Here is a 22740-nt window from a genome sequence, read left to right on the forward strand (position 1 = left end):
TTTCCAGCCCCCTGATCATCTTCGTTGCCCTCCTCTGAACCCTCTCCAGCTTGTCTGCATCCTTCTTAAAGTGTGGTGCCCAGAACTGGACACAGTACTCCAGATGAGGCCTAACCAGTGCTGAGTAGAGGGGAACTAGTACTTCATGTGATTTGGACCCTCTACTTCTATTAATGCAGCCCACAATAGCATTTGCCTTTTTTGCAGCCACATCACATTGTTGGCTGATATTCAGCTTGTGATCTACAACAATTCCAAGATAATTCTTGCTTGTAGTATTGTTGAGCCACGTACCCCCCATCTTGTAGCTGTGCATTTGGTTTCTTTTTCCTAGGTGCAGAACTTGGCATTTATCCCTATTAAATTTCATTCTGTTGTTTTCTGCCCAGCGCTCCAGCCTATCAAGGTCACTTTGTAGTGATCAAGATCATGACTACTAAGCATGCATATACATGCACAGTAGCAGGAATTATTTAGGAGGTACAGAAACTATTTTATTCCTTTTTACCATGTGTCAAGAGAAGCCAGATTTGGAAAACTGAATCTACCTTACAATTTGAGGAAATGTGTTTATGACCATTTATTCTGTGTAATTTATTCTGCAAACCATGGGGGAGGAGCACAGCAGAGAGCCATGCAAAAGCCACAGTTCTGCACTGCCACTGCCACCCCTTGCTCAATGGTTGTCTTAAACACTACTTGGCTACACAGTGGCACAAAGCCCTGTTGGAAAAGTTAATGCATCACCTCAGCTTTTCAAAAACTGAAAGAGTTTGATTCGAATTTTTGTTCAATACATCAACAATGGTGTCTCTCAGACTCACCCACCACACATCCATCACTCCTGGAATGAGTTATTAGTCCTCATACCAGATGAATCCCATATTTATGTCATCCTACATTCAGTGCTTCTATTCCTGTTGAAGGAGACTGGGGATGTACGAACAGTGTAAAATCCACTCCGTCTGTGTTTCACAGATTGTCAGGCGCCTTTTGTTCCATCGTCTGTTCACAGATGGATTCAATTCCCCCCCCCCGTTAATTGGAAAAATACGAAAATAATTCCATAAGAGGGTTTGCAACATTTAGCGTATTGTCCCCCATTCCATTCAACTTTACGCCACGTATATTTACCAGTCTCAGCAGAAACATCTGTATTTTCCTACAAATAAATATGTGTAAATGTTGGGAAAGTAAAAAAAAAAAAGATCCGGAAGTCCATGGACTCCATGTGGCCTGAGGAAGTCAGCCTGCAGTGGATTCCACAGGTTGGATTCTTAGAAATCCGAGCTCATTTTAGTCCATCTCAAGTTTCTCCAGCATCCCTAAAGGAGACTATAATTTACCTGTGCCTTGGTGGAAGATTGTCATTGTGGCTTGGGGTGTGTGTGTATGTTTGTGTGTGTGTGCGGTAGTTGTTGTTTTTGTATTAATGTTTTCCTTTTTGTATCAATATCTTTTTTATCAGATTCTTTGGGGGAGCAATACTGTGCCCACAAACACATCCCATCTTTGCAGAAGGGCAGAGTACGTGCTCTCAGTTCATGGTTCCGATCACAATTAAAAGCACGAGAAACAATTGCCTCTGGAGCAAAACCTCAGACTCCCACCGACAGAAGCTTCCCATGTTCCCACGTCAACATTAAAACACCTCGCAGATCTAGACTACGCATGCCGCGAGGCCTCCTGGAACACCTCTGGTCCAATTTACCAGGGGAGGTGGCCTGTGTGGCTGCCCATCCTGGGTTCCTCTCCAACACCCACCCACCCCTGAGAGCTTCTTTCTTTCCTCCTCACTACAGAGCCTGGAAGCCAGGGGCCATACCCTGGAAACTACAGAAGGGGCCGTAACTCAGTGGTAGAGCACCTGCCTTGCATGAAAAAGGTCCCTGGCATCTCCAGGTAGGGCTGGAAAAACTCCTGCCTAAAACCCTGGAGAGCTTCTGCCAGTCAGTGTCGACAATACTGGGCTAGATGGAGCACAGTCTGATAAGGCAGCTCCCTATGTTCCTGTCTCTCCCCATCACATTTGCATCCCACCTGCCTTCTAGGAAACATCAGGGCAGGAAGCAGCATTCTCACCCGCACTTCCCATTTTACCCTCACAACAGCCCTATGAGGTAGGACAGGCTGAGAGATGGTGACTAGCTCAAGGCTTAATAGTGAGCTTCATAGCTGAGCAGGCATTTTGAACCCAGGTTTCCCTAGTCTTAGTCCAGCACCCTAACCATCACGCACACTGGTCCACAAACTCCCTACTGATCGATCTACCAGTCATAGTTGTATCCCACTCTTGCTCTCAGGAGCTCAGGGTGGTGTCCTTTTTTATCTTCACAACCATCCTGTGAGGTAGGCTGAATCGAGAGATTGTGTGGCTGGTCCAAGGTCAGCCAGTGTGAGGGTAAAGGTCCCTTGAAGAAATGATGAGCTAGAAGGAACAACCATCCTAAAACTAAGGAGGCGTGACCAGGGCAGAGGGAAACAGCAGGGAAAGCCGGAATCCTATATAAGAATAGTAAACATTCTCAGAGCCCTGTTCCTTACGTAGCCAAAAACATCTTTGCATAATAGGAAGGTATATTGGGAGGTTGGGGAAAACAAAGCAGGGCCAGAATCAAGGGTAGGCATGGTTGGGGCACCTGTTGAAGGCCCACACCTTAGCAGAGGGCCCAGTGACTGGAGCCCGCAGACCTGCTCCTCCTCTTCGCCACTGCAATCGGCTTGTTCACCTGTCCCTTGCTCTGACCCTGGCAATGGTGGTGGTGTGAAGGAGGAGTGCGGATGTCACTGCCTGCTTGCTCAGTGGTGCTCTGCCTGGCAAGGAGGCAGGAGGGAGCAATGGGGCCCATTACAGGTGTCTTGCCCAAGGGACCAGCAAAACCTGGACCCCAAGATTTACAGGAGAAGAAAGAAAGAAAGAAAGAAAGAAAGAAAGAAAGAAAGAAAGAAAGAAAACATCTGAAGGGGAGTGGGGTGGAACTAGTGGAGGCTCTTGGCTCCGATGTCAGTGGGCCAGTGAATCTGCTCCAGGTTTCAGCCAGAACCAGTCAGAACTCTAAAGGAACTATCCAAGGTGCTTTGATGTCAGTGGGGCAGTGGAAATGCTCTGGGCTTCAGTCAGAACCAGTCAGAACTCTAAAGGAACTATCCAAAATGTGATGTTTGGCACCTTGGACTGAATACTCTCAGTAGCCCCTGAATACTGAGTGTCTGTCGGCAGGGAGGAGGGAGGGAAAACTGGGAGTAAGGGGAAATGGAATATCTCGGAAGGGGGCCCCTTGCGCTCTCTAAAATGGATTCTCCTTCTGCAGCTTAAAGTAGGTAGCTTCTCCCTAGCAGACAACACCCTCCTGCCTTTTTAAGATTAGGACACGCAAAGCTAGAGGAGGTATTTGAACCCAGGTCTGTGTGAAGAGCCACTGATGACAGCTGATCCCAGCGAAAAGAAAACTGCTACGGGGATCAGCTTGAACCACACGGTTGAGAGGAACACGCAAAGTGGTCCAGAGGATTCCCCCCCCCGCCCCCACCCAGAAAGGTCCACAGATTTCCAGTCTTTTGCCAAACCATCAGTTGTGAAAGGGAAGAGCTCCATCCACCCTGTTTCCACCCTGCACGCTTGCTGGCAACCCTGTCAATTACTTTACGGGAGCAATAAAACCTCCTAGGTTTTAGGCAGAACTGGAATGGCTAATCCCCATAATCAGGTCAAGAATGGATTGCTAGATTTAAAAAAGAAAGAGAGAGAGAGAGAGAGAAAGACCGACCGACCCAGGCCACTCTCAGAGATTACTCTCTGCACCATTAGGGCATGAGGACAGTGTGTGTGTGTGTGTGCGCGCGCGCGCGCGCATGAGATCACTCAGTGCAAACTAATTTTTCTCCTCCTAAACTTTGCCCACGAGGTGGTGGAGAGAGATGGATTCCAGTTTGCTTCCTCGCAAGCAGCTGGGCCTCGTTGACCCATTCTGTCCTCTGCAGCTAAGCAGAGATGCCACTTTAATTTCCTCTTGCTCCCGCGGCAGCCCCAGAAGCGCTCCGATGTTGGAAACAGACGGAGTTTTAATGAAAACTGTAATTAGAACCCTGCAGAGCTCTTGTCTCTACGCCGGGCCTGGTAATTTACATTACAAATCAAGCCGATGTCAGGCAAACGAAGGAAATTCATTAGAGACTGGCTGAGCAAAGTGGGGGTGGGGAGGGAGCCCAACGAGAGATTGCTCCCCCTGATATCGTCATGATAAACCTTTCTGCCCTTCCCTGAAACGAGTTCAGGGTGGTTTTCCACACAGGATGCTAAGCGTGCACTCCTGTGGATATTTACTTGGACAGAAGTCCCACTATGTTCAATCTTACTACTACCAGTTAAGTTTGCAACCTAACGGCCAAATTACAGCCCCTTTCAGACATTTTCCTCCACAAATTCAGACAATGGGGGGCATGGGTGGGGGTGCTAGCCCCGCACCCATAATTCCTCATCCCCAACCGTTGAATGCCAGTGGAGGCTGGTACCTCTGATGTCAGTGAGCTGGTGAATCGACTCTGGGTGTCAGTCAGAACCAGTCACAGCAGAGTTCTGACTGGTTCTGACTGAAACCCAGAGCGGATTCATCGCCCCACTGACATCAGAGCACCTTGGATAGCTCCTTTAGAGTTCTGACTGGTTCTGACTGAAACCCAGAGTGGATTCCCCGCCCCACTGACATCAGAGCACCGTAGACAGCTCCTTTATAGAATCATAGAATAGTAGGGTTAGAAGGGTCCAAGACCATCGAGTCCAACCCCCCGTCAATGCAGGAATCCAAGTCAGAGCATCCCTGACAGATGGCTGTCCAGCCTCATCTTGGATGCCTCCAGCGTGGGAGAGCCCACCACCTCCCTAGGTAATTGCTTCCACTGTCGTATTGCTCTAACAGTCAGGAAGTTTTTCCTGATGTTCAGCCGAAATGTGGCTTCCTGTCACTTGAGCCCATTATTCTGTGTCCTGTATTCTGGGATGATCGAGAAGAGATCCTGGCCTTCCTCTCTGTGACAACCTTTCAAGTACGTGAAGAGCGTGATCGTATCTCCCCTCAGTCTTCTCTTCTCAAGGCTAAACATGCCCAGTTCTTTCAGTCCCTCTTCATAGGGCTTTGTTTCCAGTCCCCTGATCATCTTGGTTGCCCTCCTCTGAACTCTCTCCAGCTTGTCTGCATCCTTCTTAAAGTGTGGTGCCCAGAACTGGACACAGTACTCCAGATGAGGCCTAACCAGTGCTGAGTAGAGGGGAACTAGTACTTCCCAGGATTTGGAAGCTCTACTTCTATTAATGCAGCCCACAATAGCATTTGCCTTTTTTGCAGCCACATCACACTGTTGGCTCATATTCAGCTTGTGATCTACCATAATTCCAAGATCCTTCTTGCTTGTAGTGTTGTTGAGCCAAGTATCCCCCATCTTGTAACTGTGCATTTGGTTTCTTTTTCCTAGGTGCAGAACTTGGCATTTATCCCTATTACATTTCATTTGGCTGTTTTCTGTGCAGCGCTCCAGTCTATCCAGATCACTTTGAAATTTGTTTCTGTCTTCCAAGGTATTAGCTATCCCACCCAATTTTGTGTCATCTGCAAATTTGATCAGCATTCCCTGCACCTCCTCCTCCAAGTCATTAATAAAAATGTTGAAGAGCACTGGGCCCAGGACTGAGCCCTGCAGTACCCCACTCGTTACTTCTCCCCAGTTTGAGAAGGTCCCATTGATAAGCACTCTTTGAGTCCGATTCTGTAGCCAACTGTGGATCCACCGGATCATTGTTTCATCTAGCCCACTTTGAGCTAGTTTGCTCATCAGGATATCATGGGGCACTCTGTCGAAAGCTTTGCTGAAGTCGAGTTATATTATGTCCACAGTATTCCCACAGTCCACAAGGGAGGTTACCTGATCAAAAAATGATATCAGATTTGTCTGGCAAGATTTGTTCTTAACAAATCCATGTTGGCTTCGAGTAATCACTGCATTGTTTTCAAGGTGCTTACAGAGGGATTGCTTTATCATCTGCTCCAGACTTTTCCCAGGGATTGATGTCAGACTGACTGGTCTGTAGTTCCCAGGTTCCTCCTTTTTACCCTTTTTGAAGATAGGGACAACATTAGCCCTCCTCCAGTCATCTGGCACTTCACTCATCCTCCATGATTGCTCAAAGATAATAGACAGCGGTTCTGAGAGTTCTTCTGCCAGTTCATTACTCTAGGGTGCAGTTCATCTGGCCCTGGAGATTTGAACTCATTCAAAGTAATGAGGTGTTCCTTGACCATATGCCTATCGATCTCAAGCTGCAATCCTGCTCCTTCAGCCTGTACTTCGCCTTTGCTGGGGGGTCATAGACCCTCTTTTGGGAGAAGACTGAGCCAAAGTAGGAATTGAGCACTTCTGCCTTTTTTTTGTCTTCTGTTATCATTTTGCCGTTCTTATTTAATAGCTGAACCACCATTTCTTTCCTCTGTCTTTTACTATGCATGTACCTGAAGAAAGCCTTTTTTGTTGCTTTTGGCATCCCTTGCTAACCACAGCTCGTTCTCAGCTTTAGCCTTCCTGACGCCATCCCTGCAATTCTGTACTACCTGCCTGTACTCTTCCTTTGTTATTTGGCCTTCTTTCCACTTCCTATATGTGTCCTTTTTTGTTTTCAGGTCATCTCTAAGCTTTTTATGAAGCCACATTGGCTTCTTCTGTAGTCTTTCACCTTTTCTTCTTGTTGGAATTGTTTGTAATTGTGCCTTGAGAATTTCCTTTTTTAAAAGCTCCCACCCATCTTGGACTCCTTTTCTCGTTAGCGTCGCTTGCCATGGGACCTTACTCATCATTGTTCTGAGTTTATTAAAATCAGCTTTCCTAAAATCCAGGGTACGGGTTTGGCTACATTCGGCTTTTGCTTCCTTTAGAACGAAGAACTCGAGTATAACATGGTCGCTTTCCCCCAGAGTTCCTGTAACTGCTACTTTACCCACTAAGTCATCTCTGTTGGTTAAGATCAAGTCACAGAAAGCCGATCCTCTATTTCCTTCCTCTACTTTCTGTAGGAGGAAGTGATCCACCACGCAAGTCAGGAATTTCCTGGAGGGGCCATGATGTGCAGAATTTGTCTCCCAACAAATATCGGGGAAATTGAAGTCCCCCATCACTACTACATCATGCTTCCTTGAAACATTGGCTATTTGCTTTTCAAAAGTTTCATCCTCGTCTTCTCCTTGATTGGGAGGCCGTTAGTAGACTCCGACCACTATGTTCCTTTTATTCTTTGCTCCATTTATTTTAACCCAGATGCTCTTTAGAGTTCTGACTGGTTCTGACTGAAACCCAGAGTGGATTCACCACTCCACTGACATTGGAGCACCCTGGATAGCTACTTTAGGGTTCTGACTGGTTCTGACAGAAACGCAGAGCAGATTTACCACCCACTGACATTGGAGCCACCAGCCTCCACTGTTGAACACTGAGGCTGAAGGTCCAAAGGGGGATTCTTCACACAAATCACCGAAAGCACAAAGAATCCACAATGCGATCGTGGAGCCCGGATCTTGCGATCGCAGAGCCCGGATAATTCAGCCAAACACACAAAGTCTCCCCCTTGGGATCTGCTTTTTCAAAAACGAGCTAATAACAGGCTGCTTTAATTTTGAGGAGAAAAAACAGCTATGGGCCCCCAATCTGGAATGTGCTTTGGACTGGGATCCTGCACCGTTTCCTGATGAAAATCCTCCCCCACCCACAGGTACTATTTGCCCCTGGAGGTGCTGTATTATAAGTTTCTTCTAACATGTAGTTTAGCCCAAAAGGGCCTTTTGTGTTCTCAGGCCTGACGATCTAGCTCAGTAGTGTCAACATTGACTGGCTGCAGCTCTCCAGGATTTCAGGCAGACGTTTGTTTCCCAGTCCCAGCTGGACATGCCAGGGATTGAACCTGCAACCTTTTGCAAGCAAACAACTACTATCTAGAATGAAAATTCAGTTATGGAACAGTGCTCTTCAATCCTGCATCAGTAACATGCAGACATGCAGACAAACCTAGAGAGAGAGGCTCATATGTGTTTTATGGACAGCACATGTTACAACAACACTTAACCTCCAAGCCCTACCCTACGGAGGAATTGCCCCCTCCCTTCCCAAGGAATCCCCGCTGTTATCTCCAGTCTGAAATTGGAGATAACAGAGGGGATGCTGGTGGCAGGGGACTCAGACACCACCTGAGAGTAAAAATACAATTCATTCATTCATTTATTATATTTCTATACCACCCCACAGCCAAAGCATTGTGGGTGGCTCACAAAAAATTAAAAACCATTAAAATACATTATACAAAGTGCAAAACCATTCACATAAAATATATAGTACACACAGAGACCACATATATCTAAAAATAATTTTTAAACAATCAACCAAAGACAATCCAAGACCTGATTAAAAACTCATTATGTGGTGCCAAATGCCTGAGAGAAGAGGGCAGTTTTAACCTGGCGCCCAAAAGATAACAGTGTTGGCACCAGGCGGGCCTCTTCAGGGAGAACATTCCAAAATTGGGGGGCCGCTACCAAGAAGGCCCTCTCCCTTGTTGCCACCTTCCGAGCCTCCCTTGGAGGAGGCACCTGGAGGAGGGTCTTAGATGCTGAACATTTTGTATGGGTTGGTTCATGCCAGGAGAGGTGCTCCATTAGGAATTGTGGTTCCAAGCTGTGTAACCCTTTATAGGTCAAAACCAGCACCTTGACTCAGGCTCAGAAACATACAGGCAGCCAGTGCGAGCGGGCCAGACTTAGTACTAAATGTTCAGACCATCTTGACCCTGTTATTGATCAAATAGCAGCAAATTCAAACAAATTCAATAGCAAACAAATCCAATAACAAACAATTTCATGACACCCAAAATCACCTTCCTGAGGCAGCCACCCCAGTCTGCCTAATGGTCGGACCAGCCCTGCCAGAGACAGAAACTGGAGGTAGCCTAAATTGAGCCAGGTCTTCTCTGTCCCCACTAGACCACCTGCCCACGAGCCCCACAACCCCTGACCACCTACCAGAGCTCTTTTTCTGAGGACCAGATTGGATGTGGTGGTAGTGGCAAGAGTTGCAGGCGATGTGCAAAGGGAGATCATAGTTTACCAGTAAAAGGAGCCCAGGAATTTGTGATCAGTACCAAAACCAAACCCTTAAGACCTTTCACACAAAGTTCAACTCCTGGTTTTCTCCCAACCATACTTTTTCAGCAACCAATTGTTTGGAAGGGGGCAGAAAATGCTTTTTAGTTGTTGCTACTGTGAGACAATGGGAAGTCAGAAACTCTTGACAATCTTCTACAAATCACCACTGGATCATGATCAACCTTCTGCCCATCCCTGCCCTATTATATATAGGATCCCTTGCTCCATGTTGTGACATCATCATGTTGACCATTTCCCAGTGGAGGCTGGTAGCGCCGATGTCCGTGGGGTGGTGAATCCACTCTGGGTTTCAGTGAGAACCAGTCAGAACTCCAAAGGAGCTATCGGAGCTCCTTAGATAGCTCCTTTAGAGTTCTGACTGAAACCCACAGCAGATCCACCACCTCACTGACATCGGAGCCACGAGCCTCCACTGCCATTTCCTCCTCCCTCTGCTCCACATAACCACATGCTACTGGTGGAGAGACATGTGATGAGATAATGTCATAGGACAGGGTAAATGACTCTTCATGTTACAGAAGAGCACAGAAGGATTTGACACAGAGATGCCCTTTTCCACAGCAGCCCTGTGTCAAGCATAACATGTAGTTCTCCTTCTGTGGCCAATGTATCCTAAAGAGAAAGAGCGCCAACCAACAACATGTTGTCCCCTAGTCTATGTTGCGCTTCTCCGAGTTCTTTTTAGACTATTGAAAATCCAAGCCTTGGGTTGCAGACTTAGGCACACTTTTCTGGGAGTAAGTTATATCAAATGCAGCAGGACTTACTTCTGGTTCAACATGTACAAGATTGTGCTGCACAACAGCCAGATATTTTAAAAACATAAATTGCTAGCCCTCATGATCACAGAAGGTAGCTGGAAAATCATAACAGCGGGAATTCCCAGTGTTTCTCTGATTGCCAAATGAATGATCCATGTGCCCTACCCCAAGATGATGAACGAAGATTCATTCCAGACACAATTTAAGATATTTGGGACAGTCTGCCTCTAGATATTCCCAGACAAGTTTTGCTCTTTTCAAGGAAGACCATTGGGATCTAATTTGGGGTGCAGGGAGCACAGAGGAGAAAATAAAAACTTGGCCTTTTTGAATTGAGATTCTGTTGATTTTGTAACAAATGCTTGCTGGCGTCTTTTTGAGTGTGAGTGGAAGAAGTAAGGCTCCTGTTATTTGTAGAAATGAATGTATGTCAGATACTTCACGCAGGCCCAGATTCTGTTTTCGCTAGCAAACAGAACAGGCAACACCTCAGTGACCAGTGAAGCGATGTTTATTTTCTCAAGGGATGGGGAAGGGTGTGTGACTTAGGGTGCGGGGCCAGGAGAAACTGGCTTTCTTTTACTTTAGGAAGTCATGGGTGACTGTGAAGAGAGAGTTCACCCGCATCTGACTCCTTCGTCTCCACCCCCTTGGCAGAGACACTTGGAGTTCATATGCCTCCCCACTCGAGGATTGCCACGTGCTTCTCTCTGGCCTTGCTGTCTCACATGTCAGTCCTCTCTCCTCTAGCCAGCGGTCCGTGGCCAGAACCATTTGCCTGTCTCGTTACTGTGTGATGTTCTTCCTCAAAACCTGGTTAGGTTTTGGGAGGGCCAGGACTATAGACGGGGCGGGGGGGGGGGGGAGGAAAAAGTCAGGGCCAGCTCCAGGTTCTGGTGGGCCCTGAGGCAACATGCCCTCAAGTGTGGGCCTTCCTCCTCCGCAACACCACCGCTGCTGCTGGCTATTCACTTGCCAAGGAAACAGAGAGCCGGCGTGGTGTAGTGGTGAGAGTGCTGGACTGGGAGCCGGGAGATCCAGGTTCTAGTCTCCACTCGGCCATGTCACAGACTCTCAGCCCAACCCAACTCACAGGGTGGTTGTTGTGAGGATAAAATGGAGGAGGAGGGTTGCGTAAGCCGCCTTGGGTTCCTTGAGGAGGAAAAAAAGGCAGGATATAAATGTAATGAACAAACAAACAAACAGCTGGAGACACAGCAGGTGATGGCAGTTACAAGTCATGCTGAAGCTCCTCCTCGCAGCCAGCATGGTTCAATTGCTCATCCCTCCCAGGCCAGAGGGAGGGATGAATAAAGAGGCAGCGACTGAGGCGAAGGCAGAGGAGGAGAAGGACACAAGCCCTCAGTAGCTGGCACAACAGCAAGTCTCCTAATTGCTGAGCCCAGTGAAGAAGCCCAACCTGGAGGCTTTTATGAGGGCCAGGAAGCATCACGTCAGGACCAGCATCAAGGGTAGGCATGGCTGGGCACCTGCCAAGGGGCCACACCCCATCAGGGGCCCTGTGGAAAGAAGCCCCTGTTCTTGCTCCTCCTCTTCGCCTGCTTGTTCACCTGCCTCTTGCCCTGGCCCAGACAATGGTGGTGCTAAGAAGGCTGTCTGTCTGTCGAGCAAGCAAGGGGCAGCAATGAGAGAGAGGATGAGGAACAACAGCAGGTGGAGACCATGGCAGTGGGAAGATAGACTCACTGCAGGGCCGGCCCCACCATTACCCAGGATGATGCGCCCACATCAGGTGGCGGAGTGGGGAGAGCAGTGAAATGCAGCGCTCTCCCCTCACTGGCCCTGCCAGAAGGGCCTACCACTGCCTCCCCACCACTTCCAGCAGGCGCTCTGGAGAGCTCCACCAGCCATTCTCCTGCTGTGGCACTTGCTGCGGCAAGAGACCAACTGGCAGGGCTCTCTCGAGCAACCTGCTGGGAGCACTGCCAGCCACCACTTTTGGTCCCTGTGGGCAGCCGTAGCCATGGCTGCCTGTCTGCCCACCCTACCCCCTTGGCTGGCCAGCTAGGCACTCCCTTGCTTGCTTAGCCAGCCGGCTGGCCGGCCCGGCCACTTGCTCCTGCCTGCCCAGATAATCCCGCCTTGTGCCCCAGCCACGGGGCTCCCACAAGAGGTCAGCTGACCTCTCACAGGAGCCCTCCTGGCTGGGGCACAAGGCAGGAGTAGCCAGGCAGGCTGGAGCAAGTGGGCTGCCAGGCTGGCTGGCTGAGCAAATGTGGGAGCAGCCTGCCAGCTGACTGGCTAGCCAAGCAGGTAGGCCGCGTGAGCGAATGAGTGAGCGAAGAGGGGGGGGGCAGCGGTGGCTCACTTCAGACAACCAATTATGTTGGGCCAGGCCTCACTCACTGTGAGAAGGCGCTCATTGGGGGTTTCTTGCCCAGGGGCCCTCAGGACTCTGGAGTTGACCCGGCATCAAGTGACCTGCTCTGGCGTCCCTGTGCAAAGAGACTTCCTTGGCTGGTTAGCTGGTCTGAGTCCCTGCAGTTCCCTCCTTTGGGGTAGGACCGGGTGGTAACAGTCTAGGCTGAATTCCCAGCATCCCTCAAGAAGGGATGCTGGGAGGGGACCTCTCAAGGACCTCTCTCACACACACCTTTCCACAGAGGGGAACCGGAAAAAAAATCCCCTAGCAAACCCAGAAGGATCCTGTGAGCAGCCTGGAGAGAACTGAGGTGGGACCAGGGCAGTCCTGAGGGGCTGCAGCAATCGAGGGAGGCAGGCAGCACCAGGCGGAATCCCACCAACGGCTAACAGGAGTTTTTAATGGCACTCGAACTGGAAACAACGTCACTCAATACACACTAAAGCAGCCTTCCATAACTTGGCGTTGGACTACAGCTCCCATTATCCCCAGCAAGCAGGGCCGTTGCAGGCTGCAAAAGCCTGGTGTGGGCAATACTGGGCTATCGAGCTATGCTCCGACTCAGTATAAGGCATCTTCCTATGTTCCTTTTTTCTGTGCTTTAAATCCTGCCTTCCTGAAGCATCTTAATAATAATAAAAAAAGACTCCAGGACACTGTTCCAAACAATAGTGCATATCATGTAGTTAGCCCATTAGAGAAGTGGAGAGAGCAGTGTGGTTAGGCAGCGTAGCTACTAATATTCATGCAGCATTGCTTAAGTACTGCTTATTCGATGAAGAGTTTCATTCATCTCCCCTGTCATCCTAGGCAGTTTGTTTCAGTTTCCCCTGCTCTCTCAAAAGCGCACTCGACTGCCGAGTCCATTGTTCGGTTCGCTTTTCTGGTCTCCAGCCAAGCAACACTCCAATCACGTTCCTGCTCACAGCGGTCCCTTGTGTCATGCCTGGGTTCCCCTCTACGCACCTCTGCTGTCCCCGCTAACTGTCCCCCTTCAAATCAGCTACTTTTATGTTTTATTCAGAAGAGACTCAACCTCTTTACCAGAGGGCAGGGGGACAACATTGTATCAGAGGGACCTTGTAAAAAAAAAGATAATCAGGGCTTAATTGTAAGCCAGGTTCTCTCTCCCGAAAACCTGTTCTGAATTCCAGTCCTCAGCTCTACAATATTTGAAATTCTAATAAGCAAGAAAATGCGTCTGGGTGCATACAAAGTTCCTCCTTCCATAATTGCAGGACTATAACCAGTCTCTGGTGTTGGAGGAAAATTCTGAGAGTGCCTTGGACTGCAAGAAGATCAAACCAGTCCATACACCAGGAAATAAAGCCAGACTGCTCACTTGAGGGAATGATATTAAAGGCAAAATTGAAGTACTTTGGCCACATCATGAGAAGACAGGATACCCTGGAGAAGATGCTGATGCTAGGGAAAGTGGAAGGCAAAAGGAAGAGGGGCCGACCGAGGGCAAGATGGATGGATAATATTCTGGAGGTGATGGACTCGACCTTGGGGGAGCTGCGGGTGGCGACAGCTGACAGGAAGCTCTGGCATGGGCTGGTCCATGAAGTCATGAAGAGTCGGAAGCGACTGAACGAATAAACAACAATAACCAGTCTCTACTTATGCCATCTTTCCCCAGCCTGAAGCTTTCCAGGGGTGTTGGACTGCAACTCCCATAACTCCCAATGGCCATGTTGGCTGGGGATGATGGAAGCTGTACTCCAACACATCTGGAGGGCACCAGGTTGGGGAAGACTGAGCTATGCAATATTTCAGAGATGGGCAGACTTTAGGCTTGCAGGATCTATTTTGGGTTTTTAACTAGAATCCTGAGGTTCACCCACTGGAGCCAGGTGCGACATAGCGCACCTAACTCTTTTTTATATTTCTATTATTTCTCTATAAATAATTAGATTTTAATTGTATCTTTTTAGTTCTCCAGACAGATATATTCCAAAGATGAGCAATTTCTGGGGATGGACAAGGTGGGCATACATTTAAAACAGAGCCAGTGTGGTGTAGCCGTGAGAGTGTTGGACTGGGAGTCGGAAGATCCGGGTTCTAGTCCCCACTCGGCCATGGAAGCTCACTGGGTGACTTTGGGCCAGTCACAGACTCTCAGCCCAACCCACCTCACAGGGTTGTTGTTGTGAGGATAAAATGGAGAGGGGGAGGATTATGGAAGCTGCCTTTGGGTTCCTTGCAAGAGGAAATAAAGTGGGATATAAATAAATAAATAAATAAATAACCATCCAACCAACCAACCAACCAGGGGTGCAAAACCTAAGGCCTGGAGACCAAATCTGGCCTGCCTGGGGTCCCAATCCAGTCCTCCAGGGTTCCCTTGACCCCACCTCCTTTCCCCCAACCACCAATCATTAGGTGGTTTCTTGTCTTCGGTGCACTTTTTCCCCTTTCTAAAACACTGAAATATCTCTCCTCAGGCTTTAAACTACAGTAGGCTGGTATTTGGGGGGCCTCCCCTTTTATTTTCAGCGCTGCCCACCATTGGAGCTTCTCTGAAATGGAATTCAGCTCTCGGTCTGGAAGAGGTTCTGCATCCCTGATTAAAAATTAAGAACTAGGTTTCCTCTAAGCACATGCTCAGCCCAGGAATCTGTTTTCGGTATCAAAAACTGAGCTCACTGTCTTTTCACCACCACCACCACCACCCCGCTCCTGGTCCCCCACAAGCTTTCTTCATTTCAGCAGCCCAATGTTTTTTTGGGGGGAGGGATTTTGTTTCCATTAAACAAGTAGAAGTCAGACAACCCTGCTGATGTACTGCAAATCATCGAGATCTATCCTGATATCTATCGTATTATATCATATTATATCTATCCTATAAACGAGGTCCTGATCTATCGTTTGCCTGCCCCTGTGTTATTCATTAGCAAAAAGGGCTTCTTTTGCAGGCAGGCGTCAGACTTCCAGGCAGACTTAATGCCCAGCACATCTCATCTGGCACATTTAGTTCAGCACTGATGATGCCACATAAGAGGTGCCCATCCAATAAGAGGATTGCGACAAATTGTGTTCGGCATCTTGAGAACTGAGAGCTGGTTCAGAAGACACACTGGCGGCTGGCTGTTGCAAAAAGAAACCAAAGCAGCCCTGCTCATAGAAACAGCCAACTTGGGCGAGCAGTATAAGAGTGAAGAGGCAAACTTACACAAGATTCCATGGCTTGGAAAACCTTTGCAACCTGAATTTAAGTCCTGAAAGTCAACTTCCCAAGTCAGTTTCTGTGTTGGGTTTCCACCTCTCTTCTGTAAATAATGACAGATGGGGTAAACATATGATCCTGTTACACACGTGCGCCTCACCTCCAAGCAGTGAGATGTTTCAGGTAGGGATGGCAGAGAATTCCGCCACGGATCTCGGTGAGGCCGAATGCCAGTGCATTCGGCCCCCCGAACTCCGTGACGGAACGGCCTGCCCCCCCTGCCCCCCCACGGATCCCCCCCGGGATGAGACTCACCTGGGGTGGATCTTCCGGGCAGCGGCGGCTCCGGCGGTGGCGACGGCGGGGGCTGGTCTTCCGACCGGCTGCTGCCACCGCCATTTGCAGTCTTGTAAAAAAAAACCAAAAACCCCGACATGATAGGCTACATAAAGATTTACGTAGCCTATCATGGCTGGGTTTAAAAAAAACAAAAAACGATGTGATAGGCTATGTAAAGTTTTACGCAGCCTATCATGGCTGGGTTTTTTAAAAAAACACGACGTGATAGGCTACGTAAAGATTTACGTAGCCTATCATGGCTGGGTTTAAAAACAACAACAACAACCCGCGTACGCAAATGGCGTACGTAAATATTTATGTAGGCTAAAACGGTGAATCAAAAAGGGACGCAAATAGCGCCCTCTACGCTATTTGCGTTCCCCTTTATTTTCGCCATCATAGTCTATGTAAATATTTACGTAGATTAAGACGGCCAAAAATAAGGAACACAAATGGCGGCGGCCGTAGCCACCGCCATTTGCGTACGAGGGTTGTTGTTGTTGTTTTTCCCAGAGCCCCCCGCAGCCGGAAATCCGGCTGCGGATGGCTCTGGCCTGGCTGGGCCTGGCCGGCCGCTCCGCGGAGCTGCTGCGGAGCACAGCTGGCCGTGGAGGATTCCGAGGGGGAGGAATGGATCGCTTCCCCCCTTGTCGAGGATTCCGGGGGGAGGGACAGAAAGCCCCCCCCCCATCAACATAATCCGTGGAAAGGTAAGTGACTTTCGTACATCCCTAGTTTCAGGAGTTCCAGTGCTTACCCAGGGGTCAGTTTCCTTCGAAGGAGGTCACTGGAGTCTTATGGTGTTTCTGTGATATACATGGTTCACAGCATTAACACTCCAGTGGATTCCTGGGCCCCACATGACCGGCACTTTGAATTGAGCCCAGAAACAAACCGCGACCCAGTACACCTCACAAAGTAATAGGAAGAAAGTATGCGCTGTACCACTAAGCCATGGACCAATCGTGTGAGTCAGGGTACCACTTGTGTGAGCGGTTGTTTATGGAAGAGACCAGTGGATGCTGATGGCTCCAGTGTAAGTGGGGCTGTGAATCTGCTCCAGGTTCCAGTCAGAACCAAGCAGAACTCTAAAGGAACTATCCAAGTTGTGATAGCTCCTTTAGAGTTCTGACTGGTTCTGACTGAAACCCAGAGCAGATTTACCGTCCCACCGATATCGGTGTCATCAGCCGCCACCGGAAGAGACCCTGGTAAATCACCATCACCACACGTGTTGCAGAACACCTGGTCAACATACACCAGCCTTCCCCAACCCGGTATACATTGGACTGCAACTCCCATCTGGTTCTTGTATGCCTTTTATCCCCCCCCCCCTCCGCATTGTAAATAAACCTAACCTTATTCCAAGGGTTGTGCATGCTTCCAAAGTTTCAGGAGTTCCAGTGTTTACCCAGTGCTTACCCAACAAAGATGATCAGGGGACTGGAAACAAAGCCCTATGAAGAGAGACTGAAATAACTGGGCATGTTTAGCCTCGAGAAGAGAAGACTGAGGGGAGATATGATAGCGCTCTTCAAGTACTTGAAAGGTTGTCACAGAGAGGAAGGCCAGGATCTCTTCTCCATCATGCCAGAGTGCAGGACATGGAATCATGGGCTCAAGTTCCAGGAAGCCAGATTCCGGCTGAACATCAGGAAAAACTTCCTGACTGTGACAGCAATACGACAATGGAACCAATGACCCAGGGAGGTGGTGGGCTCTCCCACACTGGAGGGATTCAAGACGAGGCTGGACAGCCACCTGTCAGGGATGCTCTGGATTGGATTCCTGCATTGAACAGGGGGTTGGACTCAATGGCCTTGTAGGCCCCTTCCAACCCTACTATTCTATGATTCCTTCCAAGTAAGCCCTGCTACTAAACCCAAGAGCCTTCTGCTGGATTATTGCTACTGCTTAAAATTTCGGGCTTCAAGATAGTGGGTGTCAGTTTGGACCCTTATTTCTTAAGCCCTAGAGGGTCCTGTAAGGTCAGAGTCCCCTGGTGCAGGCTGAGGTGGACGTCAAGGTAGCAGCCTGGTATCAGCCTACCTCGGCAATGGTTTGTCCCTGCCTGCACTGCTGGGAGCTAGGGCAACCCACGTTCTCCCTTCACATGTTTGGGAATGATGGGAATTGTAGTCCAACACATCTGAAGAGCCCCAGGTTGGAGAACGCTACCCCCCACACACACACCCCTAACAGAAATGTCACCATGTGATCAGCAAGCTAATCACGCAAATGAACGCTAACGCGGAGATCTATCGGTCTGTTGTCTTTTTTCAAAACACCCCATTCAAGTATTTGCTCCATCCCAGTTCACAGACTTGCAAACGTATATTTGGCGACAGAGCAGAACCTGCTACTTCTAGCATCACGGTCATCTAGGAAATGAAACAAAAGGGGCATTATAGACCCGCTGGGAAACGCACAATCACTTGCTTGTTGCAGACACTTGCCAAGAGGCCATATTCTATTGCCACGCCTTTTCCCTCTGGCTGCTAGTCACACAAGTCACAGCCAAGTGCTATTTTGGTGCAGCCCTGAACGCCCCGATTCATGTTCCTGAAATGGCCCAGATCCAGACATGCGTACACGCTGCCGCGGGTAGCTTGGGTTCTGCAACATGCATGTATCCACATGGACTTAGCTGATTGATGGACTGGGGGGAGGACCCTAACTCACTGCCCACGTGCTTTGCATGAAGAAAGTCACCACTTCAATCCCCGCTTCCTCCAGTTAAACAAGGGCAGGCAGTGGTATTGAGAACGATCCCTGCCCAACATTCTGGAGAGGTATCAACAGTCAGAATAGACAGGATTGGGTTGCAGGGAGCTTGCCTCTGCGCTCCCTGCCAGAAAGAACATTCTGCTCCAACTGCCCTGGGGCTGCTGAATAGGCTGGAGACACACGTTGGCCTCCGCCACTAGGTTCATTGAGGGGCTGCCCCCCTGCCCCCCAGGGACCACATCAGGGCAAAGGGGAGACCTGCCAGGGTGGACGCTGAGCCCATAGAATCCCAGAGTAGTTCTGATTCTGAGGAAGAGGAGCCGCTCCTGGGAGAGGAGCGCACTCATCCTTCCCAGGGCCAACAGCTGGCAGAGATTCCTCCCACCGGCATTCCTAGCATAGATAGCAGTCCCAGGAGTGACAGAGTGCAGGAAGCAGACTTGCTGGATGTGCGACACCGACGCAGGGAGCAGCGCCAAATGGAGGGCGCGGAAAGGAGGCGTAGTGCCCGGTTGGCACGCAAACAACGGTTGCGCCCAGAGGATCCAAGGGAAAAGGGGAGGGACTCTCCCTAGCCCATAAGTTCAGGGTCTGCCAGTGATTCTCCTTCAAACGGGGATCAACTGTTCCAACTTAGGGCATAGGTACTCTGCTGCTCATATCTAGTTGCTAACAGTAGAGTTGTTAAGTTGTAAAAGAGGAATAAAGCTTTGAAAAGAATCCCTTTGTCTGTGTCTGGACTTGGCTACTGGATTAGACTGAGAGAGGCCTCCAAGGAGCCTTTGACAAGACCAGCCTGTCCCCATCCATTGGCCAGTGAAGATGAAGCTGCTCTGAGGTCTGCCATCCCCTCCTCCCTCCTTATCTAACTTATCTATTAGAGTGTGAGCCTGTTGTCCCCATGTCAGAGTTCCCCTTATGACCTGGACCCCTTGAGCAACTCCTTAAGGATCTCTTGCCTCCTTAAGAGTCCCACCTTCCTTCTTTTGAACTTCCCCTTCCCAGTAAGGTGGGGTTTAGGCTGTAGACGTGGGGTGATTGGCACTTCAGACACCTGGGTGTTAACCACAACAGTTTACTGGTAAATTAAGGCAAGCGTATTACAACTAAAGGTATTTACAGTATAGAGCTAAGTGATACAAGAGGCATTAAGAGAAAATAAAAGTTGCAAAAACACAAGTTCCCCTACCCTATCTTCACTTAGACTTCTCCAGGCTGCTTCTTCCTGCTCTCTCTTCCTGCTCTGGTCTTCCTCTCTCTCTGGTCTTCCTCTTTCTCTCCCTCTCCCTTTATATCCCCTTCTTCCCCCAAACTGAAAGTCCCATTTCAAACCTGGAGAAATGAAAGCTAACTCAGGAAAATGAAACCAACCAGGGAAATTAAATTACTTCTCTCAGGGTTACCCCCTCCTAACACCCCCCTCCCCCCAGCCCTCTAGGCCTGAATGTTTTCTTTTCCTTGCCTCTGTAGGGTTCAAACCTTCACACCCCAACGATCTTATTTTTTAATTTTAGTACAGTGCTTGGAAAATTGAATAAACCCTCCCAAGTAGACCGCAATGGTGAAAAATGGCAGCTAGACATGCACCTGATCTCGTCTGATCTCAGAAGCTAAGCAGGGTCAGCCCTGGTTAGTGCTTGGATGGGAAACCGCCTGTGAATCAGGCTTCCTGCACTGAGCAGGGGGTTGGACTCAATGGTCTTGTAGGCCCCTTCTCTGATTTCTATGATTTCACTCCTAACTGCCTCTGGATCTCCCACTGGTCCATCACCATCTCAGGGAACCACACTATGGGCCCAAACAGACATTACTTTAAATGTGTGGCTATGTCTTTTTTCTTTCTTTTCATTTTTACTCTAGAGTAGACTCAGAGCCCCTGATCGGGATTGGAACCCTAGTGTGTGGACTAGAGGGGCTTTTAAGATCTAGGTCAGGGGCCCTGCGTCTATTCTAGAACAGGGGAGGGCAACCTCTAGCCCTAATCCAGCCCATGCTGAGGCCCAACCTGTCCTGCGGTGGATTGCGCACTGTTGGGCTCAGCTTTCTGACACTCTCTGGCAAATTGACACAGATCACAGATTACGACAAAGCTCTTTATTGCAGCAGATCAGGTTACACAGATCAGCTTTCCAGAGCCTGTGGCAGAGGTTCCAGTGTTTAGAACCCCTAATAAATCAAATTGCCTCGGCAGATTACTTACTTTATTTATTACTTACTTTATCAGCACTTACTTTATTTATTTATTTTTAAAAATTCTTGGCAGTCCTTCAGGGCAGAAGCCCTCCCAAGGCGGCTCACGGCAATAAAATACTTAAAAACAATTAAAATACTAAAAATGATAAAAAAATAAACATAATCAAATAGCAATAAAAGCAACAGTAAAAGCTGACAGTAAAACCAGCAGCAACAACAACAGCAATAACCGCAACAACAGCAGTCATATCAAGAGACAGTCCGAAGGCCAGAATTCATACAGACTCGCAGTCCCAGCAATATGCTGCATGTCAGAGTCTTAACGATATAAGATTCAAGGCAGACGAGAGCTCAAGATTCACAGGTGAGAGCTCAAGAGTCCAGGCAAGAAAGGATTCCAAGTATTTAAGACGTTGTTCTCAGCAAAAGCTCTCCAGCCTGTGCGCCAGCTTAAATACAAGGGGAGGGCTGCTGGAGCTCCCCTTCCGACGATCTCTCCTGACAGGAGAATCTGGCCTGCAAATGATCGCTGACTGAGGGGGCATCTCTGTTCCTCCCTTTTCAGTTGGCGTCATAACCTGGGGTGACACCCCTGAGCCCCCTCCCCTGCGGAGACTTCCTCCGGCACAGTTCTCACAGTTCCAGGCTATAAATCCGAGGCCTCGTTCAAAGCCATATCTCGCAGGAGGGTGATAGCCTCTATCAGCCATAACTGTGGCTGATAGAGGCTATCACCCTCCTTTGGCCTGCAATCGGATGAGGAACTAGGCAGAGCTGGGCCCCCAGGCCCCGAGGTTCCCATAACTGGGCTTGTTCCCAGTTATCCTGCTCTAAGTCTGAATCATGTTCTGGCTCTAAAGCCACAGGGCCCACAGCGGTGCTGGGGCCAGGCCCAACAAGCACCCTCCATGGGCCCTGCACCCTGCCCTTCCCACCTGCTATCAAAGCCTTGGGACACAAGTGGCCTGGGAAAGAGCAGCCCCACTTAGCCAGGGCTTGCAGGAACCAGCTCCTGCAAGCCCCAGCTGAGTCCATTTCTCTGTGCAGAAAGAGGCATGGAGAATTTTTTTAAAAAGGGGGCAGGGTGGGAGTAGATGGCCTCATGGGAGGGGGAGGGGCTTCAGGGGTCCCCTTGATGTCATCTGGACCCACCGGCTTGGTCCGGGGAGGGGTAATCTGGCCCTCCACCCAAAAGTGGTTTCCCTCCCCTGCTCTAGAATAGAAAAAGAAAAGAAAAGATATAGCTGCTGGCCTACAACAGTTATGTCTGTTTTGCCCTCAGCTCCTGGGCTTCAGGAGCTTGAAGGGGGAGAGTCAGGGGTTGAATCGGAATGTGGGGGTCATCGTGGAGCAATGGGTAGCTCACTAGGCTCATCAGAGTCCCCCACTGGGTTTTCTCCAGGATCCCATGCCTCCTACGTGGATGAGGTCTCTCCGAGGGCCGAATGAGGCTGAACTCTGACGCTGCCCCTGAACTGATATAGGACCCCATCCTCACCCCTGTACACAAACATCATTCGGGTTCACTCCAGCTCATCTGAACAGTGAGGAGAGTGCCCAGTTCCCTAGCAAGTAGCTGTCCTGTTCCAGCTTTCCAAGCCAGGCACGGGGGTCAGAGTCCGACGGCATCAGACATTAGAAGTCCTACTGCTGAGGAGGAGAGGAGCCGTCTAACAGATCACTAAGTGAGGAGCAGGTCTACAGAGGCCGTTGCATTGGCAGCTTCTGGGCCGCAACTCACCCTTGCTGCTTCACCGTTCCTGGAGGAGTAGTGAGCCCTGATTATGTTCATGGTTCCTCTTCCCATGTAGGACTCTGAGATGGGATGTCTCATGTAGCCAAGTGAGTGCCGTACCAAAGGGTCCAAGCACCAGTTAAGGCTTTTTGAACCTTGATTCCCTGACAAATATAAGATGCCAGCTGTAGTTTTAACTGAGAACTTTCTTAAGAGACGACACTATCCACTCCTCTCTT

At 49.2% G+C, this 22740-nt stretch overlaps 1 protein-coding gene across 1 annotated transcript in view; it reads right to left on the reverse strand.

Annotated features, from left to right (window-relative positions):
- NKAIN4 (sodium/potassium transporting ATPase interacting 4) overlaps positions 1-22258 on the reverse strand; it is a 128048-nt gene extending 105790 nt beyond the window's left edge. The window contains exons 1-3 of the mRNA XM_084851695.1: positions 22133-22258; positions 21919-21979; positions 21502-21731 (exon numbers count right to left, since the gene is read on the reverse strand). Coding sequence (XP_084707821.1) covers positions 21502-21731; positions 21919-21979; positions 22133-22258 — 417 coding nt within the window. The remainder of the gene's footprint in view (positions 1-21501; positions 21732-21918; positions 21980-22132) is intronic.
- Positions 22259-22740: the final 482 nt, after the last annotated feature.

Source organism: Heloderma suspectum, chromosome 4 (assembly GCF_057233095.1).
Source record: "Heloderma suspectum isolate Gila_16-S chromosome 4, 16-S_ref, whole genome shotgun sequence".
NCBI classification, from domain to species: domain Eukaryota; kingdom Metazoa; phylum Chordata; class Lepidosauria; order Squamata; family Helodermatidae; genus Heloderma; species Heloderma suspectum.